Genomic DNA, 24,159 nt, shown 5'->3' on the forward strand with positions numbered 1-24,159 from the left:
GCCCAAAAATCTTAGTTTTCGGGATCAATGAGTATCCATGCATTTCATTCATCATCCTCCTTTTTACTAATAATCATAACTTTGATGGGCCATGAACCATGAACATAAACTGTAATGATTGTTACTTATTTAATAAATTTCAGACCAATAATCTTTTTTTATTTTTTTTGTAAAAATATAATCGGATTGGATATCTATAAATACTCATTGAAAGGTCCCTATTGCCACCCTTCATTATTTTCTTTCTTTATGAGAAAAATATATAAATAAAAAAAGTAAATTACTTAAAGTAGTTAATGAACCAAATGACAAGCTAACCACTTAAAGTCAACAAATTTATAAGTTTATGTCTACATCAGTCTAATTTTCTTAATTCTGAAACAAATTACAAAATTAGTTTTAAGGAATCTATCAGATTGTAATTGCCGCAAACCCCCTCTTTTTTTTTTTTTTTTCTTTTTCTTACTGTTGTAAACATCATTTTCAGTGCAGTAAAAAAATTCATTAAAGTGAGAATTAACAAATTTATTTATGTCCACGGAAAAATGTATTACAAATAAGAAAAAGAAGAGGAAGGGGGAAAAGGACAAGGAAACCTAAACCACGGGAGAGAAACAAGGCATCCGACCGACGCGTCAACAAGAAGAGAACAATGGGTAATTAGTAATTTAACTATTCCAACAGCTAAAGGCCAGGGGCATTTTGGTAAGAAGGATGAACAGTAAAAAACCCGGGCTCAATCATAGGCTGCGGAAAATCTGAAATTCCAACTCTGTATAGTCTTTTCGAGTCATATGAAAAGAAGAAATTTTCCTCTGAAATTTTGATTTCTTTGTTTTTTTTTTTAAATTTTATTTTGATTTTTAGGGGCTGTCAAGTTCTCAACGGAATTTGATTCCTTAGCTTTTCTTGGTGGATTTGCATTTCAAGAATAGTAGACATTTTTTTGTTTTTTTAAGTTTTCGATTTTTCGACTTTTTAGTTGAATCTTGAGGAACACTTTATCGAGTGAAAGGAGATTAGAATCGCGGTTCAAGTTTCGATTCCGATCTCGTGTTGGATTTAGTTTCGTGGAAAATGGCGAAGCGTGGATATAAGCTGCGTATCCTTTAAGCTTAAATTTTAGTTCTTTGTTTTCTTTTTGCTATTGTTATTATTATTGAAATGCTTAGCTTGAATCAGCTGCTGTCGTGGAAATTTAAGTAAGTTCTGAATTGAATGCTGAGCTTATTTTGCAATTTTTACTTTGAATTTCAGCTCAAATTTGTTTTTCTTTTTTTTTTTAAATTTAATTTTGTTTTTTATTGATTAAATCAGGCCGTTTTGCCTAGTTTGCTAGCTAAGAACATAGAGGAAAAGGAGAAAAGAAAGAGATGGAAGTAACAAGTCTTGGTTCTAGTGAAAACCTTTAAGCTTTTGTAAAGATTCCAGATAATGCTAGTCTGAGCTCAACTAATCTCAAGTTGAAGAGAAAGTTCTATAAAAGTTTGCTTCGTTTATCTAAAAATAAAAATTTACAGGCTCTTGGGGGCCTTATTTGGTTTACTTTGGTTCCTTGACGAAATGAATTTAGAGGAATTTGTGGCACATACCGCAAATGTGAATTGTCTAAGTATGGGAAAAAAGACACGTAGGCTTCTTATTACAGGCGGAGATGATCATAAAGTCAATGTTTGGGCAATTGGGAAACCCACTTCTTTGATGGTAATTTTTAGATGCATCTCTCTTGTTTAGATTCTTGCCAAGTTTAGCTTTCAGATAGTTTCTCTTATGCAGTAATTGTTTTTGTTGCTTGAATTTACATTTTTGGATCAATTGATGCTGATAAGAGTAAGGGTGATGTTGTATCTCGAATAAAATGGGACATATGTGTTAATATGCAGAGTCTTTGTGGTCATACTAGTCCGGTGGAATCTTTAGCTTTTGATTCGGCAGAAGTCTTGGTGCTTGCTGGAGCATCTACAGGTGTGATAAAGCTTTGGGATCTGGAAGAAACAAAGAGTAAGTCTTTGATTTCTCCTCAGTAAATCATGTTAAGAGCCTCATTGAAACATCCTGTTATATTGTTCTCTCTCACTTTGATGTCAAACGATAACAGTATGGTAGTAGGAGCTTGTTAGACATAACAATGTTGGACATTGAACTTTCACCTGTTTAAATAGGAACATGTGGATCATCAGCTTTCATACCAACTAGGAATTGGGTAATAATTAACTTGTAAAATGCTTGACGTTGTTCTTGAAGTGTAGTGGTTCGAGGACTAACCGGTCACAGATCTAATTGCACTGCCATGGAATTCCATCCATTTGGTGAGTTCTTTGCATCTGGTTCCATGGACACAAATCTAAAGATTTGGGATATCAGAAAAAAGGGATGCATTCACACATACAAGGGCCATACTCGAGGCATTAGTACAATTAGATTCACTCCTGATGGTCGCTGGGTAGTTTCTGGTGGATTTGATAATGTTGTAAAGGTAATTAGAGATTGCACAATCATCTGCATTGCAATGAGTCATCAACTATCTATCTAATCATTTTTGTCCTGTCACTGCTGAATAGGTGTGGGATCTTACTGCTGGAAAACTGTTGCATGATTTCAAGTTTCATGAAGGGCATATTCACTCCATAGAATTCCATCCTCTTGAGTTTCTCCTGGCCACAGGTAAGTCTGTGATTTCAGTAGGAGTCAGTGAGTTCATCATAGGTGCCTTTGCCTTTTTCTGTATTACTTGTCATTGCCAGCTTGATAAAAATTAATTTTTTCAGGTTAAGGTGGGGCTGTGGGGGTATGTGATAGACTTCTTAACCTGCTTGCAAAGACTTAAAATTTTCAGTTTTCAATGTATTTGTGGAAAATCTATTTAATATATCTCAATTGTTAATTCTCATTATGCCTCTCGAAACCAGCATTTTCTTGGGAATATCGTAATTGATATGTGACAAATTTTCAGGTTCAGCAGACAGAACAGTAAAGTTCTGGGATTTAGAAACCTTTGAACTGATTGGATCTTCCAGACCTGAGGTACTTGAGCTTATGTGTCTCCAAGTTACAACAATAGAAGCTTGCTTCCCTTCCCCCTCCTCCCCTTCTCTCTGCTGAAGATACTTAATTTTTCATTTATTTTGGATGGAGGAATAGAAAGAAGTCATAGAATGGTTTGGACTTTTCTTTTTCTTTTAAAGAAAAAAAAACTTTTTTTGCTTTGCCCAACAGGTACTACCATGTGCAATGCCAGGAAAACTTATTTTACTCTACTCTTCACTTAACCTAATGTTTTTGTATTAAAGACATATTATATAACCTAATGAACATAGTTGTTTTGGCATGATCCTGCAAATTTCTTACAAAAATTGAACAAAGCTGTGTTGGATATGCATAAGTGTCCTGTTTTGGTACCCAAATTTGAGAAACACATTCTGTCACTTCAAAGGAAAAATAAGAAGTGAATAAAAACTCCATTGTTGATAACAAAGCATTTTGTCATTACTTCTATAAAATGTTAATGTTCCTTCTTTTCAGGCTACAGGGGTTCGCTCAATTACCTTTCATCCTGATGGAAGAACCCTATTCTGTGGATTAGATGATGATTTGAAGGTTTGAACTTTTGATTATAAAATGAGTTTGATTCTACCTGAATTACAAAGCCAACATCCAAATTTCATTGTCGTAATTGTAGGTTTATTCATGGGAGCCGGTAGTTTGCCATGATTCTGTTGATATGGGATGGTCAACGCTTGGTGACCTCTGCATTAATGAAGGCAAACTTTTGGGTTGCTCGTTCTATCGGAATTCTGTTGGGGTTTGGGTAGCAGATGTAGCGGTATTTACAATCATCCTTTTGTTACATTGCATTCCCTTTTTGTTGGTTCAATTTTGAAGTGTTGCTCTTAAATTCTGAACATGAGCAAAAACTTACTGGTCTTAACTTCTTAAAAGCCTTGTTTGCACATGTCTCAGCATATTGAGCCATATGGACGAAATGACCTCACGGAGAAGAAATTTAATCTTGAAGGAAGTTATTCTTTGGAGAAAGCAGGGTGTGGAATGAGGTCAACTTTGGGATCACGGCCCATGTCTCCTGATTATGACACAAAGGAAATAAAGAACATATATGTTGACAGTAAGTTCTCTTTTCGCTTTTTTTTTTTCTTTGAACTGATTGTTGTTATTTTGTTAGCATGGTCAGTATCCATGTGTGTGGAGCTTGGCTGCTCCAATGATGACACAAATAAATTTTAGGGGAATTTAATTTCCAAATGTAAAATTTTTGTCCCCTTCTGATTTCTTAAGCTACATTTTTCCTGACATGATGTTCCAATTTCTGTGAAAAGCTGCTGGCAGTAATCCTCCTATTACTTCACATAAAGCTGGCTCTTTAAATTCTCCAAAAGTGGTATTCCCATTCGATGCCAGTGAAATAAGTAATCTTGCAGCTGAGAAGCAGAGTCCTGGAACAGGTGTTAACGCTAAATCTAATGGACAATCAGGTAACAAGTCTTTTATCACACCTAGTGCTGTACCACAGGACAGCCCTCTTGGGAAAGACTCTATCAATTCCGGAAAAGAATCTATCACCTTTTCAAGGACAAAACCAGGCATGTTGCTCAGACCAGCTCATGTTAGAAGACCGTCTGTTAACAAGTTCGAGGTTGAAAAGCTGTCAGCTGCAGTTGAATCAGGAACTCTTAGCAATACAAAAAGTGCGTTAGACAGCTCAATGGATCTGAATTCTCAAACTAGGCTTGTATCAGAGGACAGAGCTAGAAAATCCTGTGATGAAAAGGATTCAAACATCAAGAGTGTTACAGAGAAATCTGAAAAGATGTTATCAGCAAAGACACCCCCTAATCAAGAAACTTGTAAGTTTTATTGTACATCATGGTATTATTCCTTCTTAAGTCAGTTATGGTAATGCATATGTATGTTTTTCTGTTTTCCTTGTCGTCTTTGTTTGTGATAATTTATGGCATATTTATTTATTTTATAGTTGTTAATGATTAGTTTTTTTTTTAATTGTTTTTAGGTAATGAATCCCTCAATTGCAACAAAGACTCAAACTCTGTCAAATTTGTCAATGGAGGTTTTACTCTTTCTTTTTGCACCTATGTAGTCTCATAGGATACAAAACTGGATATATTTTGATCCTTCTAAATTTCTATATTGGCAGTGGCTGTTGTTCCAGGGAGAACACGCACTCTGGTTGAGAAGTTCGAACGAAGAGAGAGATTAAACAGCAGTGGTGATCCAACAACTAACAGTACATTGCCTGTGGTACCTGAAACAGATAGTACACCAGCCATAATGGTATGATCTTGCCTTCTTAAAAGGGGGATTTGCCCAAGCTAAGCTTAAGTGTATCTTTTCTCCACGTTTTAAATTTCAGTTTTTGCATGATCCAGATATTATAAAAAGCTGTCTAAACAGAGTTGGACAAACTTACATGTGCATGTACTTTCACGTTTTTGTGATTGAATTAAATTTATTTCTCATGTTTTACCTTGACAGAAAGGAGGGACACAAATCTCTGAAGCACAATCAATCTCTGCCAATGATGGGAAAAGTGCTGAAAGTCTAATTTCTAGAACAAAATCAACTTCTGGCTCTGAGGGAAGCATTACTGGAAGTCAGATTCCTAGGAGGGAATCAAACCCCACTTCTGATGGGATCATTACTGGAGATCAAATTTCTAGAAGGGAATTAACTGTCACCCCTGATAGGATCATTACTGGAAATCAAATTTCTAGAAAGGAATCAACCATCACCCCTGATAGGATCATTCCTGGAAATCAGATTTCTAGAAGGGAACCAAACTCTTCTCCATCTGGTGGCATCTTTACTGGAAGTCAAATTTCTAGAAGGGAGTCAACCTCTGCTTCCGATGGGATTATTGCTGGAAACCAAATTTCTAGAAGGGAATCAACTTCTGTTTCTGATGGGATCATTCCTAGAAATTCAATTTCTAGAAGGGAAGCAACCTATGCTAATGATAGGAATGGACCAAGTGGTTCTATTACTGAAAATCAAATTTCTAGGAGGGGATTGAGTTCTGCTAATGATGGGAATGTCACTATTATAGAAAGCCAAATTTCAAAGGGGGAATCAATCTCTGCTAATGATGGAAACATAACTGAAAGTCTGATGCAAACACATGATTCATTCTTAAGCACTCTTCGATCACGCTTGACAAAGTTGCAGGTAAATTTGGCTGTCTGTTTGTGGATATATTCAGCAGTTGCTTTGTAGCTGTTACTGCTTTTCTTTTTCTTGGAATTACTATAGCTTTGGGCAAAGAGATATTGATATTACATAATCAATGAGTGCAGCAATAGTGTACAAGTAACTATGGTTTAGATTAGGTGCATATGCATCTAAACATCTGTGACGGTGGCAAACTTTTGTTCTGGAGAAAAGAAAGCAATTTAAGTTTAGTAAAAAGAAAAGGGGAAAAGAAATTTCAGTACTTTGTTTGCCTCTTACATGATATTTTTCTTGCATTTTTTGGTCGGATTTCTTAATTGTTTTTATGGTGAACTTGTAGGTGGTGCGGCATTTTTGGGAAAAGAATGACATTAAAGGTGCAATTGGTGCCTTGCGGAAGCTACCAGATCATTCTGTGGGTATTTATGGGAAGATTTCATGTGTGTTGCTTTATTCTGTTTGTAATGATGGTTACAAGTAGTAACTAGATGCGTGTCATGCATATTCTCACATGCTTAGACCCAATTACTTCTGGTGCAGGTGCAAGCAGATGTAATCAGTGTTCTCATGGAAAAAATGGAGATTCTCACCTTAGATCTGTTTTCTGGCCTAATTCCTGTGCTTATGGGCTTATTAGATAGCAAAATGGAAAGGTACTTTTCAAAATAAACTTGTAGTTTGTTGTATGGGAAGATATTGTTCTAGAGATTTACTCCATCCTTTGCTTTCAAGAACAAAATTTCCATCTCTTGAAAAATAAAATAATAAAGGGCGTATCAAGATATGAATTCCTTTTGGGCATGTGGGTGCAAATTTGATTTATGGTGTACCTCATTTTTCAACATTTAAGCAATGGGCCTTTCTCCTTATGATGCTCATACTGATGTTTGTGCTTGTGATACGAATATACAGGCATGTAAATGTCTCATTGGAGATGCTCCTGAAGCTTGTAGCAGTTTTTGGTCCAATGATACGCTCTACTGTTTCAGCCCGACGTGGTGTTGGCGTTGATCTTCATGCTGAGCAGAGGTGCTATTGATTAACTTATTTTATTGATATCTGCTTTTCAGTTTCTCGACTATAATATTATGGGTTTGACGGAGCCACTATGAACTAACTGTTTTTCAAAATTTGAACAAAGGCGGGAATGTTGCAATCAATGTTTTATGCAGCTGCAAAAGATTCAGAAACTTCTTCCACCACTTGTAAGGTGAGATGCTATTGGAGTTGTTGCAGCTGATATTGTTACATAAAAGGATTTAGGAACGTACTTCATAAATTTCATAATTGCAGCTGACGTTGTAATGATTACTCAATATCCTTAGCGGCAGTTTGCCTATCATGATGTTTATATGCTTTGAACATCCAGCTGTTGAAGCCTAGAGTAGCATAATTGGTTTCCTAGCTGGGTGAAGAGCCACCGTGATGAAATTTCATTTTCTTTGTGTTACTACAGGAGAGGTGGTGCCATAGCAAGATGTGCCGAGGAATTGAATTTAGTTCTTCAAGAATGATGATGAATGCCGCCATCTTAAACCCATCTGCTGCTGAAGCATGAAAAAGAGTGGCTGGGCTGACACCTTCTTATAAAGATTCAAGTGTCATAGAAGGCCTTTTCTTTTCTGTATCTTACATCTTGGATACACAATTTTGTCTTTGCCACCTTACTTCATCCTGCTCTGCCCGCGTTTGCCGGTACCGGACTGCTTTAGCTTGAGTCAGTATCATTGCCTGTAACCCGTCACGTTTTGAAGATGGAAGAAGCCAGCCTGTGAACCTCACAATGCTTCTGGTACACCACGGAAATTTCCTTTTGTCATTCTTTGATTCAGTATAGTGCTGTTTGTAATCTTCGTGTTAAAAATATATGTAAGCATATCCCAATGCAAATATACTCTGCTATAATATCCAATGAAATATATCAATTCCTTGAAAGCTTCTTTTTCCTAGAGAAATGTCATTCTATAGCTATAAGCATTGATTAAGCTATTTCTTATAGTTAATGTATTATTGATCAAATTATGTAAATAATTCTTATGTTTTATAAAAAGAATGAATGTGAATTTAATTTCTATATAATAATTTAGATAAATTGAGTCATGTACTTTATTAATTTGGTAATTTCAATTTAAATAATTTTTTAATTGAGATGACGTGGTCAAGAATTATAGCAAGATTTACAGAGTGAACAGTTGTGAGGCTAGCTAGCCTCATCACCATTAAAGAGCCAGGCCAGCCAATAAATTCTCCAGTCATGGGTTTGACAAGTGGCATGCAACATGCCATGTGGTAACCATAAGCTTCCGTATGTCCAATTGTTTTTTCTTTGTTTTATACGTAAACATCATCACCTTCAGCCACATTCATTAGGCATTAGCTTTCCTACGTCGCAGGTTACTACGTAATCAGCCGAGCCATCAACACGTGTCTTTCCCGAGGAGGCCGCCTTCCATTTCCTTGAAATTACGAAAGCCAATCATCAATTTTTCTTTGTTGCTAAAATTGGTAAGTTCATGCAGTCTTCTGGACTTTGCCAAAGTCTTTCCCTTTCCCTTTTAAGGAAAACCTAAGCTTTAGGAGTAAGAAATTTTTGTTACACTATTTGGAAAAACAAAAACATAGTTCAAAATATTTTATATATTTATACAAGATCATTAAAATATGAAAACATGAATTATCAATCTAAACACGACCTAATAAATAAAAAAATATTATTTTGTTTCGAATTCGTTTAGGAATATCAAACAATCATCAATTTTCTTTGTTCCTAAAATTGGTAAGTTCCTGTATTCTTCAAGATTTTGCTAAAATTTTCTCTTTCTCTTTTAAGGAAAACCTAAATATTAAGAGTAAGAAAATCGTTAATTTTAACTAACAATTCAAAAATATCTTATATTTATATAAAACGATTAAAATACGAAAATACGAACTGTCAATCTAAACAAAACCCAACAAGTATTATTTCGTTTCGGGTTTATTTTAAAATACCAAACAACCATCAATAAATTCTCCAATTAAAAGGCACGTGCAGAGGGACTAGTAGCACGTTCATATCTTATCCATTCAGGAACATGTCCCTTTGGTTAACCAATATGATTAAGACATCCAACGATTCATTAATCAGACGTTGGAATAAAGTGTGGTCAGTAGTGATAGTGAAACGAAATATACAAGAAAATTCACAGTGATTGGTTACCGGGAACGGTTTGAGCAAGTCAACCATGGATGAAGTCTTTGGAAACGAAGACTTAAAGGAGCCAAAAAAGAAAAAGAAGGTTTTGCAAGAGACTTTTCTTCTGACCTACTTTGTCCAAATTAAAATAGCTAAAAAAGGGGTCAAATCATATTCTATGCTTGTTTTTTAGGCTATTAAATCTATACTTTTTGTTTTTTTGACAAATAGTAATATATTTAAATTATTGTAACAAATTTAGTTAAAATATCCGAAATAATTTTTAATTTGATTTAAATTAAACGATAAATATTTCATTTTTATAAAACATATTATTATATGTTTTATTTTAACGATCATAATATACTTAGGTTTGTGTAACATGTTTATGTAAGATATTGAAAAAATCTTTAATTCAAACAATTTGATAATTAATTATTAAGATAATTAATGATATTTAATTAGGTTAAAAATTAATTTATTAAACAGAATTACAAATACTTAGTAGAGAAGGCGAGGACAACAATTTTATAATAATATTATTACAAATCCAATGTAGCCATCACAAATCCCTTGAAAAGAGAAGGCTCCCAGGCTATGACGGTTTAGTACAACTCTTTTAATTTAATGACATTCCTGTACTTCTATATTAACATACTTCTTTTAATTTTTTTTATTTTATAATAAATTAAAAAAATTAATAATCATTACAAAATTATATTTTAAAAATATATTACGGATCTTAGGTCAGGGTTACGTTATTAAATAATTATGTCTTTTAGATTGAAAGTACGGATCCATAACACTTATATGTCGAAAAACTACTTTATTTAATTATTTCTATAAATATGTAATTTGATGCTAATTATAGAATGATAAATCCTAATTAAGAAAGGAGTTGAATGTCATTTAAAGTAAAGAAATTGGAAATAGACCGGCGATTAGGTCAATCCAGTGTGTCCGCAAACAGAAAAGCTAAAGAAAAGACAACCCCTGTTTTTCTAACCAAACCAAAAATAAATAATAAATAATTAAAAAAAAAAACCTGAAAAAACAAAAATAAAATTCCCTGCCTTTAAATTAATAAATAAAAGAAAAAAAAAAACAAAGTCTTTTCGTTGTCCCAGACTCCGATGTTCTCTCCATTTTCTTACTTTAAAAACAAAAATCCAATCTTTTAATTTTTCCCTAAAAAAAAAAACAATCTTTAATCTCTCTCTGTCTTTGTCTCTCTCTTCAATTTACAGACTTTTTCCTTTGGCTTTGCTTTTTGGCTATTTCCATTACCATTTCAAATAGGAAATTTCGATACCCTTTTAAACGAATTTTTGAAAATCCTTTGAAATTTTTGTTTTTTGGGGAGAGGGTGGCGTTCGGTGAACTTGCGCCGGAGAAAGGCGGTGGCTTTTGAAATTTTGGTTTTGAATTTTCTGGTGGGGGGTCGTTGTTTGAAGTTGTCGTGGTCGTACACGTGGAAATGGGAACGGAGATGATAACGGGGAGGTGGGGCACGTGGGAGGAGCTTTTGTTGGGTGGGGCGGTTCTCCGGCACGGTACCCGAGATTGGAACCTCGTCGCCTCGGAGCTCCAAGCCCGAACCATTTCTCCGTTTGCTTTCACTCCCGAGGTTATTAGCCAATTTAATATTGTTTAATTCAATTAACGAAATTTTATTTGATATGTTCGGATTCTTTTTTTTTTTTTTTACCGTTGAGAAAAAATTTTTTTGATTGGATTTTATTTATTTCCCCTTTTTTTTTGCCTTAATTATTTTGGAATTTATTCATAATTTTATTTCTTTTTTTATTTATTAAAGAAATTGGAATGTATGAAGACAGCGACATGAATGGGGAGGGAAGGGAGTTTCGTTACATTATACGTGGCTAACACGTATTGACTTTGACTACCGTGATGTTCTATTTGCATGATTTTGATTTTGATTATGGTTATACTTCGTAATTAAATATCTTTTTATCCTTTATTTAAATGAAGATGTGGTCATTGGTCAATGCCAATGATGAATGGGCTTGCTTGGGTAATGGGGAAATGGCTTGTCACGTGATACGCGCGTGACCAATAAGGATTAGTGTATGATCTTCATTCCAGGGCGGTTTTTAGCATAATGTTTTGAGGAATGAAAGAGGAGTAGGAAAGTAATTATGGCTTGAGTTGGAAAGTTTGAAATTTTAGGAAATGAGGGTCAGTAGGATCCAATTAAAAGCTAATTAAGACAGCAATTAGTGTCCACTAATGTTACTCAATTAGCCTCTTGACTAATGCATGATTTTGTTGGGTGCAAGCTACCACTCAAAACCATGGTTTAAAACTTTAAAGTTTGCTACAACCTAGGCTTGGCCTAATATTTGTTAACGAAGATTAGAGGTTCGAATCCTGCCTTCCTCTTGGACGTTATACGTACAAAAGATAAAAAGTAAAGTTTTGAATTAGTTCAGGGATGTAGTTTGGTTTACGGGATGTTTATAGCTTGATATACTCTTTATTAGTGGTCCTATTATTCATTGTGAATGTTTGAAGTTATTATGAATACTATTTCTAATGCGTCGGTATGGACCAACCTTTTTATAATTCAACTATATGAGTAAGGATGCGCTTTTATTGTAGTAATTTGAACTCTTCCTTGTTCAGTCAGGAAGGAGCAATTGAATAGTAGTGCAGCTGTTACGCAGTCTATTACATTATTTGCTAACATGCTTAATTTAATATTTTTATTTTCATAAATTTTATCTGATGAAGTGGTGCCTGAATGCAGGTTTGTAAAGCTAAGTACGAGGATTTGCAACAACGTTACTCAGGTTGCAAGTGAGTAATCCTGTCCACAGTTTGTTCACATGTTTGCAAAATTACATTCTGAAATATGGTGCATTATTAACATTTGTATTTCGTTTTACTTCTTAGAGCTTGGTTTGAGGAGTTACGCAAACAACGAATGTTAGAGCTGAGGCGAGCTTTAGAGAAATCTGAAGATTCAATTGGGTGAGTAATTTGCCTTTATTGCCAACCAGGATTCAGTAGTTCAGCACATTTATTCCTCTTAGGCAAATGCATAATGCTTCTGGTGCGAGTCTTGTTCCTACACTCTTCCTTGAAATTTGTCATGGATTTAGCTGTTGAAGTTCCCAAATACCAAATTCCTTAAGAAGATTCTCTGGTTTAAACTATATACAGAGCACAGATTCTCAATTATCCTTCAAAGGTTGCTTGCTGAAGTAGTAAAAGAGAAAATCATGACCTGGCTATGGTCCTGGAAGAGCTTTTCTGGATATAGTCCGAACTTTTTTTGTTGCTTAATGCTGCAAATTTAACTTAGTAAAGATATGCTTAAGTGAGTTTCAGAATTTAATATGAACAATTCAATTAAGTTTTTAATTTCAAATGTCTAAAAGAACAACTACTGCTGGTTTTCTTTTAAATAAGGACACATGCTAACTTAGGAATTTGATCTTGGTTACTTTGGACTTTTCATTTTTTCTGGATTCTTTACGTTCTAAAATGTGCATTCTTGTGTTTATATTGCAATGGACTCATTTTAGTCGTTTTCAGGTCGCTGGAATCAAAGCTTGAAAGTTTAAAGGCTGAGAAAAGAGATGATTCTCGAATTGATTATGATTCCAGTCAGACAGTATCTGCCATACCATGTCTTAAATCTGAGGGAGTTGAATTTTCTAGTAAGGACACATCTAAGGATGACCTCTCTGCTGGTAGTTTCACACGGGAAGCCCAGACAAACTGGTCACCTCATTGTCAGATTCCAGCTGCGGTGCCTGCTGAAGAGATGGATATGAAGCCAGGAGAATCACTGGTTTCTGAGAGGGAGAAAGTTTCAAGCATTGATAAGTTAGCAGATACTTTCTGTGGAGGGCAGTTCCAGAGTATAAGGAAGAGGAGGGGGAAAAGAAAGAGAAAGGATTGCAGTAGGGATGCCAAAGAAGGAAGTGTTGGAGAAAGTGAGTTTCTAGGTCCAGCTGATGTTGCTAGTGCCTCACCTTGCAAAGAAACTTCAGCTAGCAACTCTGCTCAGATTGCCAGATCTTCAGGCATTGAGGATCAGAGTGGAGGTTCAAGCAAGGAAGGCATTGATGCGATGATGGGAATATTTAGTTCTGTAGCAGAGAATTATTGCGCTTCTGTCTTTCGACGAAGGCTTGATAGTCAGGTAAGGACACTATTCTAAGTTTTGTTTGTTAATGATGTCAATTTCTTTTTTGATCTGCTCTTAAGTTGCACCAAGCTTTGGCTTCGGTTAATTGCAGCAAGGCTTAGTATTGATAAATGGATCGTCTTAACTTTTTTTTCTTTTCTCTCACACAGAAAAGAGGAAGATACAAGAAGATGATTCTGCGGCACATGGATTTTGACACCATAAGATCAAGAATAGCCAGTAATTCCATCATGTCTGTTAAGGAACTGTTTCGCGATATGTTATTAGTTGCCAACAATGCCATGGTATTTTATTCCAAGAACACGCGTGAATATAAATCTGCACTGCTCCTGAGACATATTGTGACTGCAACTTTGCGACAACATTTCAAGGAGTATGGGAGTAAAGTTCCTATCACTACCTTTACATCTAGCAGACCTATGCATAAGCTTCCTGCAAAGCCTCGAAGCATTCGCCCTGGTAATCGAAAACTGCCAGGAAAAGCAGCAAACAATGGGAATGCAGTAGTTGGGGTTTCTCATGCAAATAAAAAGACAGCCAATGCTGATTCTCCTCCATCAGTGGAGTCCTTACCAGTGACGAAGAAGGGTTCTTCTCAGCCAAGAAAAGTGGGCCGCGGACGTGCGAGTCAAAAGTCCGAAAGTCCAATGAAAGGAAGAAAGAGAGCTCGAGCTCGGTGATCATGTTGTACAATGTATATTGATCTTTTTGTCTCCAATTTTAAAACCCGTTTGTAGCTCAATGTTCTGAATTGTATAAAGGTGTCTATAGTCATCTGGTGTATAAATTTTCTCCTTTTGGATAAACAGTTGCAGAACTGCATTGTAATACTAACATTAGTCATAGGCAATGAAAGAGAGCAAAATAAGAAAAGAAAAAGGAAACCCTGTTTGATCTTGAAGTTCTCTTCCTTTTGGATAAGCAATGGCAGAACATGCTAATTACTGATTCCTAGTGTTTAACTATTCTCTACTTTCTTGTCTAATTGTCTTGCATACTTGGACTAAATTGTACTCTCCAAGTCTGGTATTTGTAATTGCTTTTGCCCTTGCCATCATTGAGTTGTCCCATGTTTTGGATTCAGAAACTGGTGGGCTGGCTTTGGCATTTTCATTTTAAAGGAGCCGATTCCATCAGGGCCTTGGCTCATTGTGTGAATGACTGGGGCTAGCTCTACTCCCTAGGGCTTGAGGAAATTCTCACGTTTAGACTCGGCTAAACTCAATCACCTAGAAAAAGGGTGGTAGGAGTCAAGAGACAATGATAAGCAGAAGCAACCTAAAGGAAAGTATATTGCATGGGCCATGCCCACAAAATCATTGGATTGCACATTGCACACAAAATTTGAGGTATGGCCACAATCATAACCCAACTTGATTAAAAAAAAAAAGGGTATTGAAATCATAGTACAAGGCTTCAGTCCGAAGCATTTTTTCAATAAATTTAATCTTCACTTGGTCGCCCCATGCCAAATTTGCTCGGTTGTTGGTAACCTCTTTTGCTAGGATAAGCAATGACCTTAACAACTTCCATGAACAAAATCACTTAGTTTTCAAGCAACTTGAGCCACTCCCCTGGTTTCTTCATGCCAAAACATTCACGAGGTAAGCAACCAGCACCAACTAGATCGATCCGATATAGACAAGTAAATACTGTTGGGGTTTGATAATTATGTCCAAGAAAAAAGGATCATTAGCCGAAAGTTGCTCAAAGGATTAAGATATATCTGTTTCTACAGTTTGCTCTAAATATGCAATGAACCAGCTTAGCATGTGCATGACCACCCACACATAGTTATGAATCATTGCGGCCATTAACTCTGTTCCAGCGGCATTCAATACAATGTTTGCATGTTTTGACTGTGTTAAAACATAGAGTAAACTGCTGCAAACCTAAGGCTGGGCCGGGGGTGGGTGGGAAGACCTATGGCAATGGAGAAACTTCAGCACTTTCGAGTTGTTGCTTGCTTGGCATGTGTGAGACCAAAACCCTGGTCTTCCGTTGCCCCAAATTCTGACCTATGTTTTGTTTTTTGCCCCTAGGCTAAGCTCTCGAGAAACCGAAACATGCTTTTAGGTGACCTAAGCCATAACAAACTTAGGAACCACTCTTCACCTTCCCCAGCTACATTAAACAAAAACCCATACATTAGGAAATAAAAAAACCATGTTAATCAATGTACAAGCCCTCTGTCTTTTTCCAACCCTTTATTTTATTTTTGTTTTTGGAACAAGTATCAAAAGCCAATGCCCTTTCCATTTTTTTATTGTTGCTACCATTCCATCAAGTGCTTTGCACCAAATCTTGCAGTTTGAATGGTTGGTTTCAATCACACAAACTTAATCCAATTTACGATTTTGAATATATATACACACACATATATAAAAATATGTATTTATAAACAATTTGTGACAAGCACGATTGTTTGATCTCAACCATTTCTTCTGCACGAACTATATATTACTCTCACATGTTTCTCCATTTTTTTCTTAATTTTAATCATGTTTGATTAGTTTTGTGATCCTAGGAATACATGTAAGCATTTGATTAATAATTCTAAATATATATATATATATATATATATATATATTTTGAAATCTCCACCACAATGTTTTATTGTATACTTGACACTTATTATTTATATGATTTATCTAATAGTTACTGTTACTCATATTTGTATATTTTAATTAAACCCGAATTTAAATGATTGTAATTCACATAGTTATGTTTACGGGATGAAAAAAAATCATATCTCACTGTTTAATTAATGTCAAATCACACCTTCACCCACCCCACCTCAATCATAAATGGCATAGAGATTAATTGAATGAGAAAACATATGTATATATATAGGTTACATTTAATTAAGGCACTCAACTACCACCAAGTCAACATCATCTCCACTAATAATGAACAATGCAAATAAGATATATATATATATATAGTTAAATCTTGATATGGGTTTTACTTTATAGTAAGTATATATAATATGCAATTGCTTTTTTTGTGATAACCATAATCATATATGAATTAAATGAGGGCAAGTTAGATTTGATTTATACTAAATAATAATACTAGATTTGAAAGTGTAGGTCCGTGAGCAAAATTGTTCATTAATGACTCACCTTCATGCATATGGCTAGGTTCATCTTTTGGCTCCCACAAAGCACTCACTCTCACATGAACTATGTGATCCTCCTCAACCTTAGATTCATAGCATCTTTCCCTAATCACATTTATTTAACCTTTTGACTTTTTGCCCATAGTAGATCAAGATCACTTGAAAAGCTCACATACTATATTAATTGTCATAAAAATTATTTTTATTTTAACTTAAACTTTTTATATGCAGATTAAGAACCAAAAAAAAAGGGTTTACTTGAATGATTATTTTTATTTTTGATATGCAAAACAAGCACGCCAAAATGATAAATTCAAGATGGATGGTATATCTCGAGAACATAGAAGAATACGCCGTATACTAATTAATTCTAGCCGTGGCAGAAAAGGCCGCTGATTATCCTGCCAAAGCTTTCTTTTTTTGCTTCGGGCACCGTCTTTTCTGCTTCCTGTCGAGATTATGTTACCAAAACTTGAGATTAATAAGTTGGCTTAAACCCAATTGGCTTGCACTTAAGCTAACTCTCACGTGGAATCAATCAGCTAAACCAAATCTCTATTTTGTTTCTTTTATTATTTGCTTAAGAAGTTCAATTACTTTATTTATTTATTTATAAATAATAACAGATAAAGTACCTGTACTCAAATTTTATAAACATTGGTATTAATCTTAATTTCTTCTCATCACAACGTAATATGAAAATTGATTAAAATCTTTCAATAATTATAAAAAATAAAAAAGATGGTAAAAGTACTTTGATCCATGTGTGAGAGAGGGAGAGGAGTCCAAAATAAGAGGAACGTAGAGAGGGAGAGATGGTGAAAGGAAGTAAGTATGGAAAAGGGGTAAGAGAAGGGTTGAGTGAGACAGACGATGACATTGTTAGTTGCAGCTGTTCTGTTGTTACATGAAAACTAGAAAAAAAAAATATATTAAAAGAAGAAAGAAAAGAAAAGAAAAGAGCAATTGGGAGGGGGAGAGGGAGCTGTCGCAGGGGCAGTCGTCGGCGATCCGCAGCTCGACAACTCATATAAAACCAAGCTAAAACCCAGAACCCCGATGCAAAAGACAGGCAAAAACAAAAGAACCCCAAAATTTCTTTTCATTTCTTCTTCTTCCACTTCTGCATGCCCCTTTGAAACGTGGCGCTGCTTCCTCCTTTTTCGTTTCCTCGTCGACTCTTTCCTTCGTTCTCCTATTTCTTTCTCTCTGTTTTTTTTTTTTCGCTTGATTCATTCGCTCATTGTGGTTTATTGAAGCGGACGACCGACATTTGTCCTAAGCTTCCGCTTTCGATCAGTCACCTCGCTTCCTTTCAGTCTCCAAGGTCCGTAATGCATTCTATAATCTCTCCTCTGTTTACGCTTTAAGACAATGGTGGATCAAGATCCGGTTTTTTTGAACTTTATTTTCGCTTATACAGCTTCTCTTATTCTTTCTTTCTTGCGGTGTTTTTTTTTTTTTTTTTTATCATTGAAGAAATTGGGGTTCAAGCTTATAGAGATTGTTTTAGCTTATGGGAATTTTCTCTTTTTCACTTCGATCCTGTTTCTCTTTATTTTTTCAATCTAAAAATCGAAACTTTTCTATTGTTCTTTCATTTTTTTAAAAATTTCTTTTGGAGTTTACATTTCTACCGGGAGCTTAAAATAGTAATGGCTGCAGTCTTAGATCTAACAAATACTCAAAACAACTCATTTTTTCTGTTTCAGGCAACGATTTTCTTTTAATTTCTCATAATCCAAATGACCCTTTAATCTCAGGCTCCATTCATTCTTTGATTTTCTTTTTTCTTCTTTTTAATTTCCAACAGTTATTGTGAAGTTTTGATGATTGAAGGAAAAGTTCTGGTTGCTGTTAAATCTTTGTAACTGGGATTCTGTTCTGTTCTAGATTTTGTGGGTGTCGGTCTAGTTTCCGAATTTAGAATGGCATTGTGAAGCTTTATTTTTTATTTTTACCCTTTTGAGACCCGCACATGCTTCAACTTATTTAGCAAGGACCCTCTTTAGTTTTACTATTTAATGGCTCCACCTATTTCATCACTTCTCCTCCATCTCCTTTTCTCAGGTTTTGATCTATTTTATCTTCCTTTTCCAGCTTCCAATTCCTTATGTCAGTTGCTGAATCAAAAATAAAATAAGGATCAAAATGAAGAACTGGGTCTTTTTGTTAATTTGATTTATGGTTTCAGTAGAAAATTAAGTCAGTAGCTTATTAATTGTTACCTTTACCTAGAAAACGTTTAATGTAATTTTTTTCTCTTTGCAATGCAATTTCCTGCAGTTTGTTATGAGGGCAATATAAAAGCTTTGATTGTCTATGAAGACATTTGAATCGTGGGATGCGCTTGTCAAGAAAAGGAATGCTTTATCTGAAGGGGTATGCTCTTACTTTTACTTCAAGTCTGAAGGCCTTGAAAAGTAGAAGTTTTCATAGCATTTTTACTTTTGAAGCTTCTAAATGTCTGCTGCTGTTGCAGGGAAACTGCGGATTTAAAATGAAGCAGCTTCCATTTATGGGAGTTATTTGTGCAGTTATGTTGTTCATTGTGTATAGAACCACAAATTATCAATACCATGAGACAGAGGTATATCAACTCCCCTTATTCTCTAGATTTTACTGCTTTTGATTTACAATTAGGAGAGCATGAGGTTCGTTATTCCTGGCCTTGTAGTGGTCAACACGCCCAGTAATTCCTCAGTGGCATTGGTTGAGTGGAATAAGGTGTCTGATTATTCAGAAGAATGAATGACTCACCTTTTTGAGGCTTGTTAAAGCTATATTCTGATATTTCTTAAATGCTTCTTTTATCTTATTGTCAGATGGAATCAAAGTTGCACCCTTTTGAAACAGTAAAGGTAAGTGTTTAAGTATTATATATCATGCAAAATCAGTTTTTCTTTCCTATTGATGCCTGAATTTGTAGAACTTGAAACTTTCTCCTTGGTTTGTCTTCACACTATGTTTCAGTATAAGTTAATGTTATTGTAGTTCTTTATTCATTAAGTGCTGGCCTTGGTACTCTGTCTGGATGCGTTTCCTTCATCATCATTTTTTTCTTGACTTCTGAGTTGCGTATTATGTTTTGTCTAGGATTATCGATTGCCTTCTGGGAAATTAAAAAGTTTGCCTCGTGGCATCATGCATGCTCATTCAGATTTGGAACTAAGGCCTCTATGGTCAAGGAGCAGTTTGCGGTCAAAGGTGAGATTCTAATCCTTTTATATGCTGGCATGAATTCGTATGCGAAGATCTGAATGTAGCCCATAGCCCACTATTTTTTTGTTGTTTTTGGTTTTCTTCCTCCTTACTTTTCTCTTTGAATGGATAAAGTAATGGATGATCTTGGTAGGCTTAACAGGTCTACTGAATTTTGTACTTATCTGCTGGATTTTTGCTATTCTTGCAAAAAGATCAGATTGTTTGCAATTGTTGATGACATTGGATGGCTATTTTATTGCAGGTTAATGTTACCATGAATAAGAACTTGCTGGCAATGCCTGTTGGTATCAAGCAAAAAGAAAATGTTGATGATATTGTGCAAAAGGTATTGCACCTTGTCCTGTTGACCTTCAAATTTGATGAACTGCACATTCTTTGCCTAATTTTGTTGAATTCAGTTTCTTGCAGAGAATTTTACCATTATTTTATTCCATTACGATGGTCATGTGGATGGATGGTTGGATCTTGAGTGGGGTGACAAAGCTGTTCACATAGTAGCTCATAACCAAACAAAGTGGTAAGACTCATTGTTGGTAAAAGGATTTCTTTTGTTCTTTGTCTAGTGAAACATGTTGGATTTGTATACTTGGCTTGAAGTATATCTGAGCACAGACTGCCAAAATTGTAGTTTCTCACGTAAGTAGTTTCTGATGAGTTAACTTATTTTATCTCTTGGATTCAAAATGTAACCCATTTCATAATTCAACCAATAGGGTAGTTGGGGAAATAAGGTTTTGAGTCATTTTAAATTGGAGTCTTCTGACTTGGGACTTACTGTAAAAAATAAGGTCTGTCTACTGGAATTCCCTGATCAAATTGCCAAAATGATCATTGTCCTTGTTGCCACTTCTGTATGGTGATTCTAAGTCTACCTGACTCTGGAACGACAAGCACATTAATAACTTTTTCTTTTAATTGGATACGCTTACTGATCTCTTCCCTCTTTCAGGTGGTTTGCAAAGCGCTTTCTACATCCAGATGTTGTGTCTATTTATGACTACATATTCCTCTGGGATGAAGATTTGGGAGTGCAGCATTTTGATCCAGGAAGGTATAAGGTTTTATGATATTTCTGTTACCTGCAATATCTTGATTTTCTTGTGCTTAGATATATTATGTGGTATTTGACAATAATATAAGCTCCTTTCTGGTTTTCTCAACTCTTGGTTCAATCTTTCCTTAGTTACTATTTGTGCTTTATGAGGCTTTTGTTTGTTGCTTAATGACAGGAACATATTCTCATCTGGGGAAAACCTAAACAATTTTATTAATTGGAATGTCTTCTCCAGGTACCTAGAAATTGTGAAAGCAGAAGGTTTGGAGATTTCTCAGCCAGCTTTAGACCCAAATTCAACAGAAATACACCACAGAATCACTATCCGCGCAAGAATGAAGAAGTTTCATAGGTGAATGGGATGGTCCTTTTCTCCGGACTATTGATAAGTTACACATTATTATCTGTATACTTACATGAAAAGTTTTGGCAAGCACAGGAGAGTCTATGACCTCAGAGGTAAAACAAAGTGTACGAGTGCAAGTGAGGGGCCACCATGCACTGGGTGAGTTATTTTATCATAACATTGCTTGGTAGCATCATAGAATGTTTTTAACCAATTTAATGACAAAAACCTTTTAAAGATTTGATAAACTGAGCAATCTAAGTGTCCTATGTCTTGTCATTATACTTGGTAACTTAAGTGTCATGGACAATTGCTTGGATTTATGCCCTAAAAAGGATTTGCTACCATTTCATCTTCTTTACTCCATCTGAGATCATCTGTTTATGGGTTGGTGAAGCTGCCTGACTGTCCAGTAGATGAGACTGACGATAACCAATTGATGAACATCTGAAGAATATTTAGCGGCATTGTCTGATCAGTCAATAGTAATTTGGTTTATTCATATTAACTTTGTAGTTTTGTGGAGGGAATGGCTCCTGTGTTTTCAAGATCGGCCTGGTATTGTGCATGGCATCTCATACAGGTGATCATCTTGCATGCTACCATTTCTACATAGAATTTTAATGATGGCAGTGTTGATTCTCTGCCTTGCATTTAAAAATGAGCTACTCTTTCCTTTTCTCTTAGTTTGCAGCAGACATATGTATCATATCAAGTACCATTTTCTTGTTTTCTGTTTATTTTTTCTATTAATACCGAGCCCTTTTCTTTTTATCATTTTCATTCAGAATGATCTTGTTCATGGATGGGGAATGGATATGAAACTTGGATATTGTGCACAGGTAAAGTTTCTGTGCGAGATTCGCTTGATGCTATTTTGGACCCTTTTAGCCTTGTCGACTACTCATTCTTTATATTTCATTTCATTTTTCATTCTAGTGAACAAATAATTCTGTGGACAGCTGAGAAATATAATCTTTATAATTTTTTTTTGAATATTTATAATTAATACATATGTTAATGATCAGGGTGATCGCTCAAAGAAGGTGGGTGTGATTGATAGTGAGTACATTGTTCATAAGGGTATTCAAAGTTTGGGTGGGAGTGGGCATTCCACAATGACGACAACAATAAAGGTTCTGCTTTGCTTCCTTCCCTTCCTTGTTTTTCTGTTTTATTTGCGTGATTTAATTTGTTTCTGTTATTCTATTGACTGCGATCTGGTGCTTCAATTTGACACCATCAAAACAGCATATCGTTCTTTGCCAGAAAAAGAAAAAGGCATATCTATCATCTTAATTTGCTGGTATTTCTCAGGAGGCTAACGGCAATCATTAACAAGCATAGAGAATGTTATTCCTTTAAGTTCTATTACGGTGTTAAACACCGTGTGACTATACTGACATGGTCTCTTGTTTTCTATTAGCTATTTATTGTGTATCTAAACTGAAACCATAGCCCTATATATTTCATTTGTCTGGACAATTTCTTGTCCCATCCAAAGGTGATCTAATTCTTGATTTTGCTGCCAAAATTTGGCAAAGTAGCATATCATTGGCTTTCAAGTTCCTCCTAATTTGTTTCTTTCAATAGTTGGAAGCCTTCATAACATGTTATATTATTTCGTCTCAATTATCGTTGTTCTGCACTGAGTCATTTCCTATCATCAAAGTAAACTATGTTAAGCAACAGATTTCTTTTCAGATTCATCCAGGCAGTCATACTGTTCTAGATATTGTGATTCACTTGGTTTCTTAATGGATTTTCCTACTTATGTGCAGAGTCCTGGGGCTTCAGGTTTTGATCTACGAACTGAGGTGAGATTAGTAATCCCTCAATTCACCATTATATCAGTAGCTCTGTACAGGAGACATTCTCTTGATTAGATAAGAAATTGATGTGGTTACAGCACTATTGTTTTTTCCCCCCTAATTTATGATCTTCCTTGTGTTTGCTTTCTCTTCTCTTTTATTTATAAATGAAAGAAGTGATGGGCATGGTAGGGATGGATAACTGTCTCTAATAATTTGATAAATGTGTGGTAAAGCACATACCGTTCGAACCCTTGTGCAATAAGAAAGTATGATCTATATAGCGTCTTTTTCTACAACTGTTCTGAGAAGTTATTACTGCTGGCAAACAGCAACTTGGCTTCAAACTGGCAATTTAGCTTTAGGTGATACCACTTGATAACCATATGATAGTTTTCAATGCTTATTGCTTTTGATGTGTAAATGAAAGAGAGGTGGCGCTTGATATTCGGGCCTTGTAGCAGGAGTCTTTTACCCGGCTGCTTTCCATGAATGAATACATTTGAAAAATCCAAAAAGGAAAGAAAAGATTATGGCCTTGTGGGACATGATTGTCTTTAGATTCTTCTATAAGCCTGTACAATGATTGCCAATAAAGGCTTACACTGTTGCAGATTCGGAGGCAATCCACTTGGGAGCTTCAAGTTTTTAAAGACCGGTGGAATCAAGCTGTAGAAGAGGACAAGAGCTGGGTGGATCCATTTGTAAGATATCAAAGGCGCAGAAAACATAAACGTCACCAAACTTAAAAAGTTTTTTAACTCATGACTTAACCAAGCAGCTGGTTGGATACGTTAGATTGGCTTCTTCACACAGATACAGCAGTCTCTCATCTATACTTGTATTTTAGTTCCTCTAGGCTTTGGTGAATGCTCATAATTATTTCATTATTTGAAATCCTCATCATTTTGTTCCCTTCCTTCGGATTTTGTCTAATATATTTAGCAATACAAGTCTTCGTTTTCCCTTTTTGTCTTGCTAAGAATTTACATTATGAAGAGATTAAAACCCATTCTTTGCCTCAATAAATAACCCAAAGTGTGTAACGG

General features: G+C 35.3%; 3 protein-coding genes across 6 annotated transcripts; all 3 read left to right on the forward strand.

Moving 5' to 3' along the window:
* Nucleotides 1-759: 759 nt before the first annotated feature.
* On the forward strand, nt 760-8,136 carry LOC18596920 (katanin p80 WD40 repeat-containing subunit B1 homolog KTN80.2). 4 transcript variants are annotated; one of them, XM_018123195.2, is made up of 18 exons: nt 762-1,102; nt 1,574-1,704; nt 1,884-2,001; nt 2,250-2,476; nt 2,562-2,664; nt 2,954-3,024; nt 3,523-3,597; nt 3,680-3,823; nt 3,961-4,123; nt 4,335-4,862; nt 5,027-5,083; nt 5,171-5,307; nt 5,509-6,198; nt 6,542-6,616; nt 6,742-6,854; nt 7,114-7,230; nt 7,343-7,411; nt 7,658-8,136. In XM_018123195.2, the coding sequence occupies exons 1-18, from the start codon at nt 1,078-1,080 to the stop codon at nt 7,713-7,715; spliced, it is 2,901 nt and encodes a 966-aa protein (XP_017978684.2). In that variant the 5' UTR covers nt 762-1,077; the 3' UTR covers nt 7,716-8,136. The 4 variants fall into 4 exon arrangements, 3 of the variants coding, with proteins under 3 accessions (XP_017978684.2, XP_017978685.2, XP_017978686.2); XR_001928484.2 differs by lacking the exon at nt 7,658-8,136 and having other exon boundaries at nt 760-1,102; nt 6,542-6,641; nt 7,343-7,364; XM_018123196.2 differs by lacking the exon at nt 5,027-5,083.
* Nucleotides 8,137-10,482: 2,346 nt separating this feature from the next.
* BRD4 (bromodomain 4) lies at nt 10,483-14,450 on the forward strand. Its single transcript, XM_007025679.3, has 5 exons — nt 10,483-11,000; nt 12,144-12,193; nt 12,290-12,367; nt 12,935-13,547; nt 13,703-14,450. The coding sequence occupies exons 1-5, from the start codon at nt 10,851-10,853 to the stop codon at nt 14,231-14,233; spliced, it is 1,422 nt and encodes a 473-aa protein (XP_007025741.3). The 5' UTR covers nt 10,483-10,850; the 3' UTR covers nt 14,234-14,450.
* A 3,041-nt stretch (nt 14,451-17,491) lies between these two features.
* On the forward strand, nt 17,492-24,095 carry LOC18596922 (uncharacterized). Its single transcript, XM_018123247.2, has 15 exons — nt 17,492-18,001; nt 18,961-19,056; nt 19,157-19,264; nt 19,500-19,535; nt 19,771-19,881; nt 20,141-20,224; nt 20,298-20,416; nt 20,849-20,950; nt 21,189-21,305; nt 21,393-21,458; nt 21,816-21,882; nt 22,088-22,141; nt 22,328-22,435; nt 23,081-23,116; nt 23,725-24,095. Exons 2-15 carry the CDS (start codon nt 18,997-18,999, stop codon nt 23,857-23,859), a joined length of 1,203 nt encoding a protein of 400 aa, XP_017978736.1. The 5' UTR covers nt 17,492-18,001; nt 18,961-18,996; the 3' UTR covers nt 23,860-24,095.
* Nucleotides 24,096-24,159: the final 64 nt, after the last annotated feature.

Source organism: Theobroma cacao, chromosome 6 (genome assembly GCF_053813885.1).
Source record: "Theobroma cacao isolate CCN51 chromosome 6, ASM5381388v1, whole genome shotgun sequence".
NCBI lineage: Eukaryota > Viridiplantae > Streptophyta > Magnoliopsida > Malvales > Malvaceae > Theobroma > Theobroma cacao.

Excerpts from the sequence above, each read along its gene's own strand:
- LOC18596920 (XM_018123195.2), top strand. The coding sequence starts at position 1,078 with ATGGCGAAGCGTGGATATAAGCTGC. Across the intron at positions 2,477-2,561 it reads GATTTGATAATGTTGTAAAG|GTGTGGGATCTTACTGCTGG; the intron begins GTAATTAGAGAT and ends ACTGCTGAATAG. Across the intron at positions 6,855-7,113 it reads TTAGATAGCAAAATGGAAAG|GCATGTAAATGTCTCATTGG; the intron begins GTACTTTTCAAA and ends ACGAATATACAG.
- BRD4 (XM_007025679.3), top strand. The coding sequence starts at position 10,851 with ATGGGAACGGAGATGATAACGGGGAGGTGGGGCACGTGGGAGGAGCTT. Across the intron at positions 12,194-12,289 it reads CAACGTTACTCAGGTTGCAA|AGCTTGGTTTGAGGAGTTAC; the intron begins GTGAGTAATCCT and ends TTTACTTCTTAG. Across the intron at positions 13,548-13,702 it reads GACGAAGGCTTGATAGTCAG|AAAAGAGGAAGATACAAGAA; the intron begins GTAAGGACACTA and ends TCTCTCACACAG.
- LOC18596922 (XM_018123247.2), top strand. The coding sequence starts at position 18,997 with ATGAAGACATTTGAATCGTGGGATGCGCTTGTCAAGAAAAGGAATGCT. Across the intron at positions 21,459-21,815 it reads GAGGGGCCACCATGCACTGG|TTTTGTGGAGGGAATGGCTC; the intron begins GTGAGTTATTTT and ends TTAACTTTGTAG. Across the intron at positions 22,436-23,080 it reads CAATGACGACAACAATAAAG|AGTCCTGGGGCTTCAGGTTT; the intron begins GTTCTGCTTTGC and ends ACTTATGTGCAG.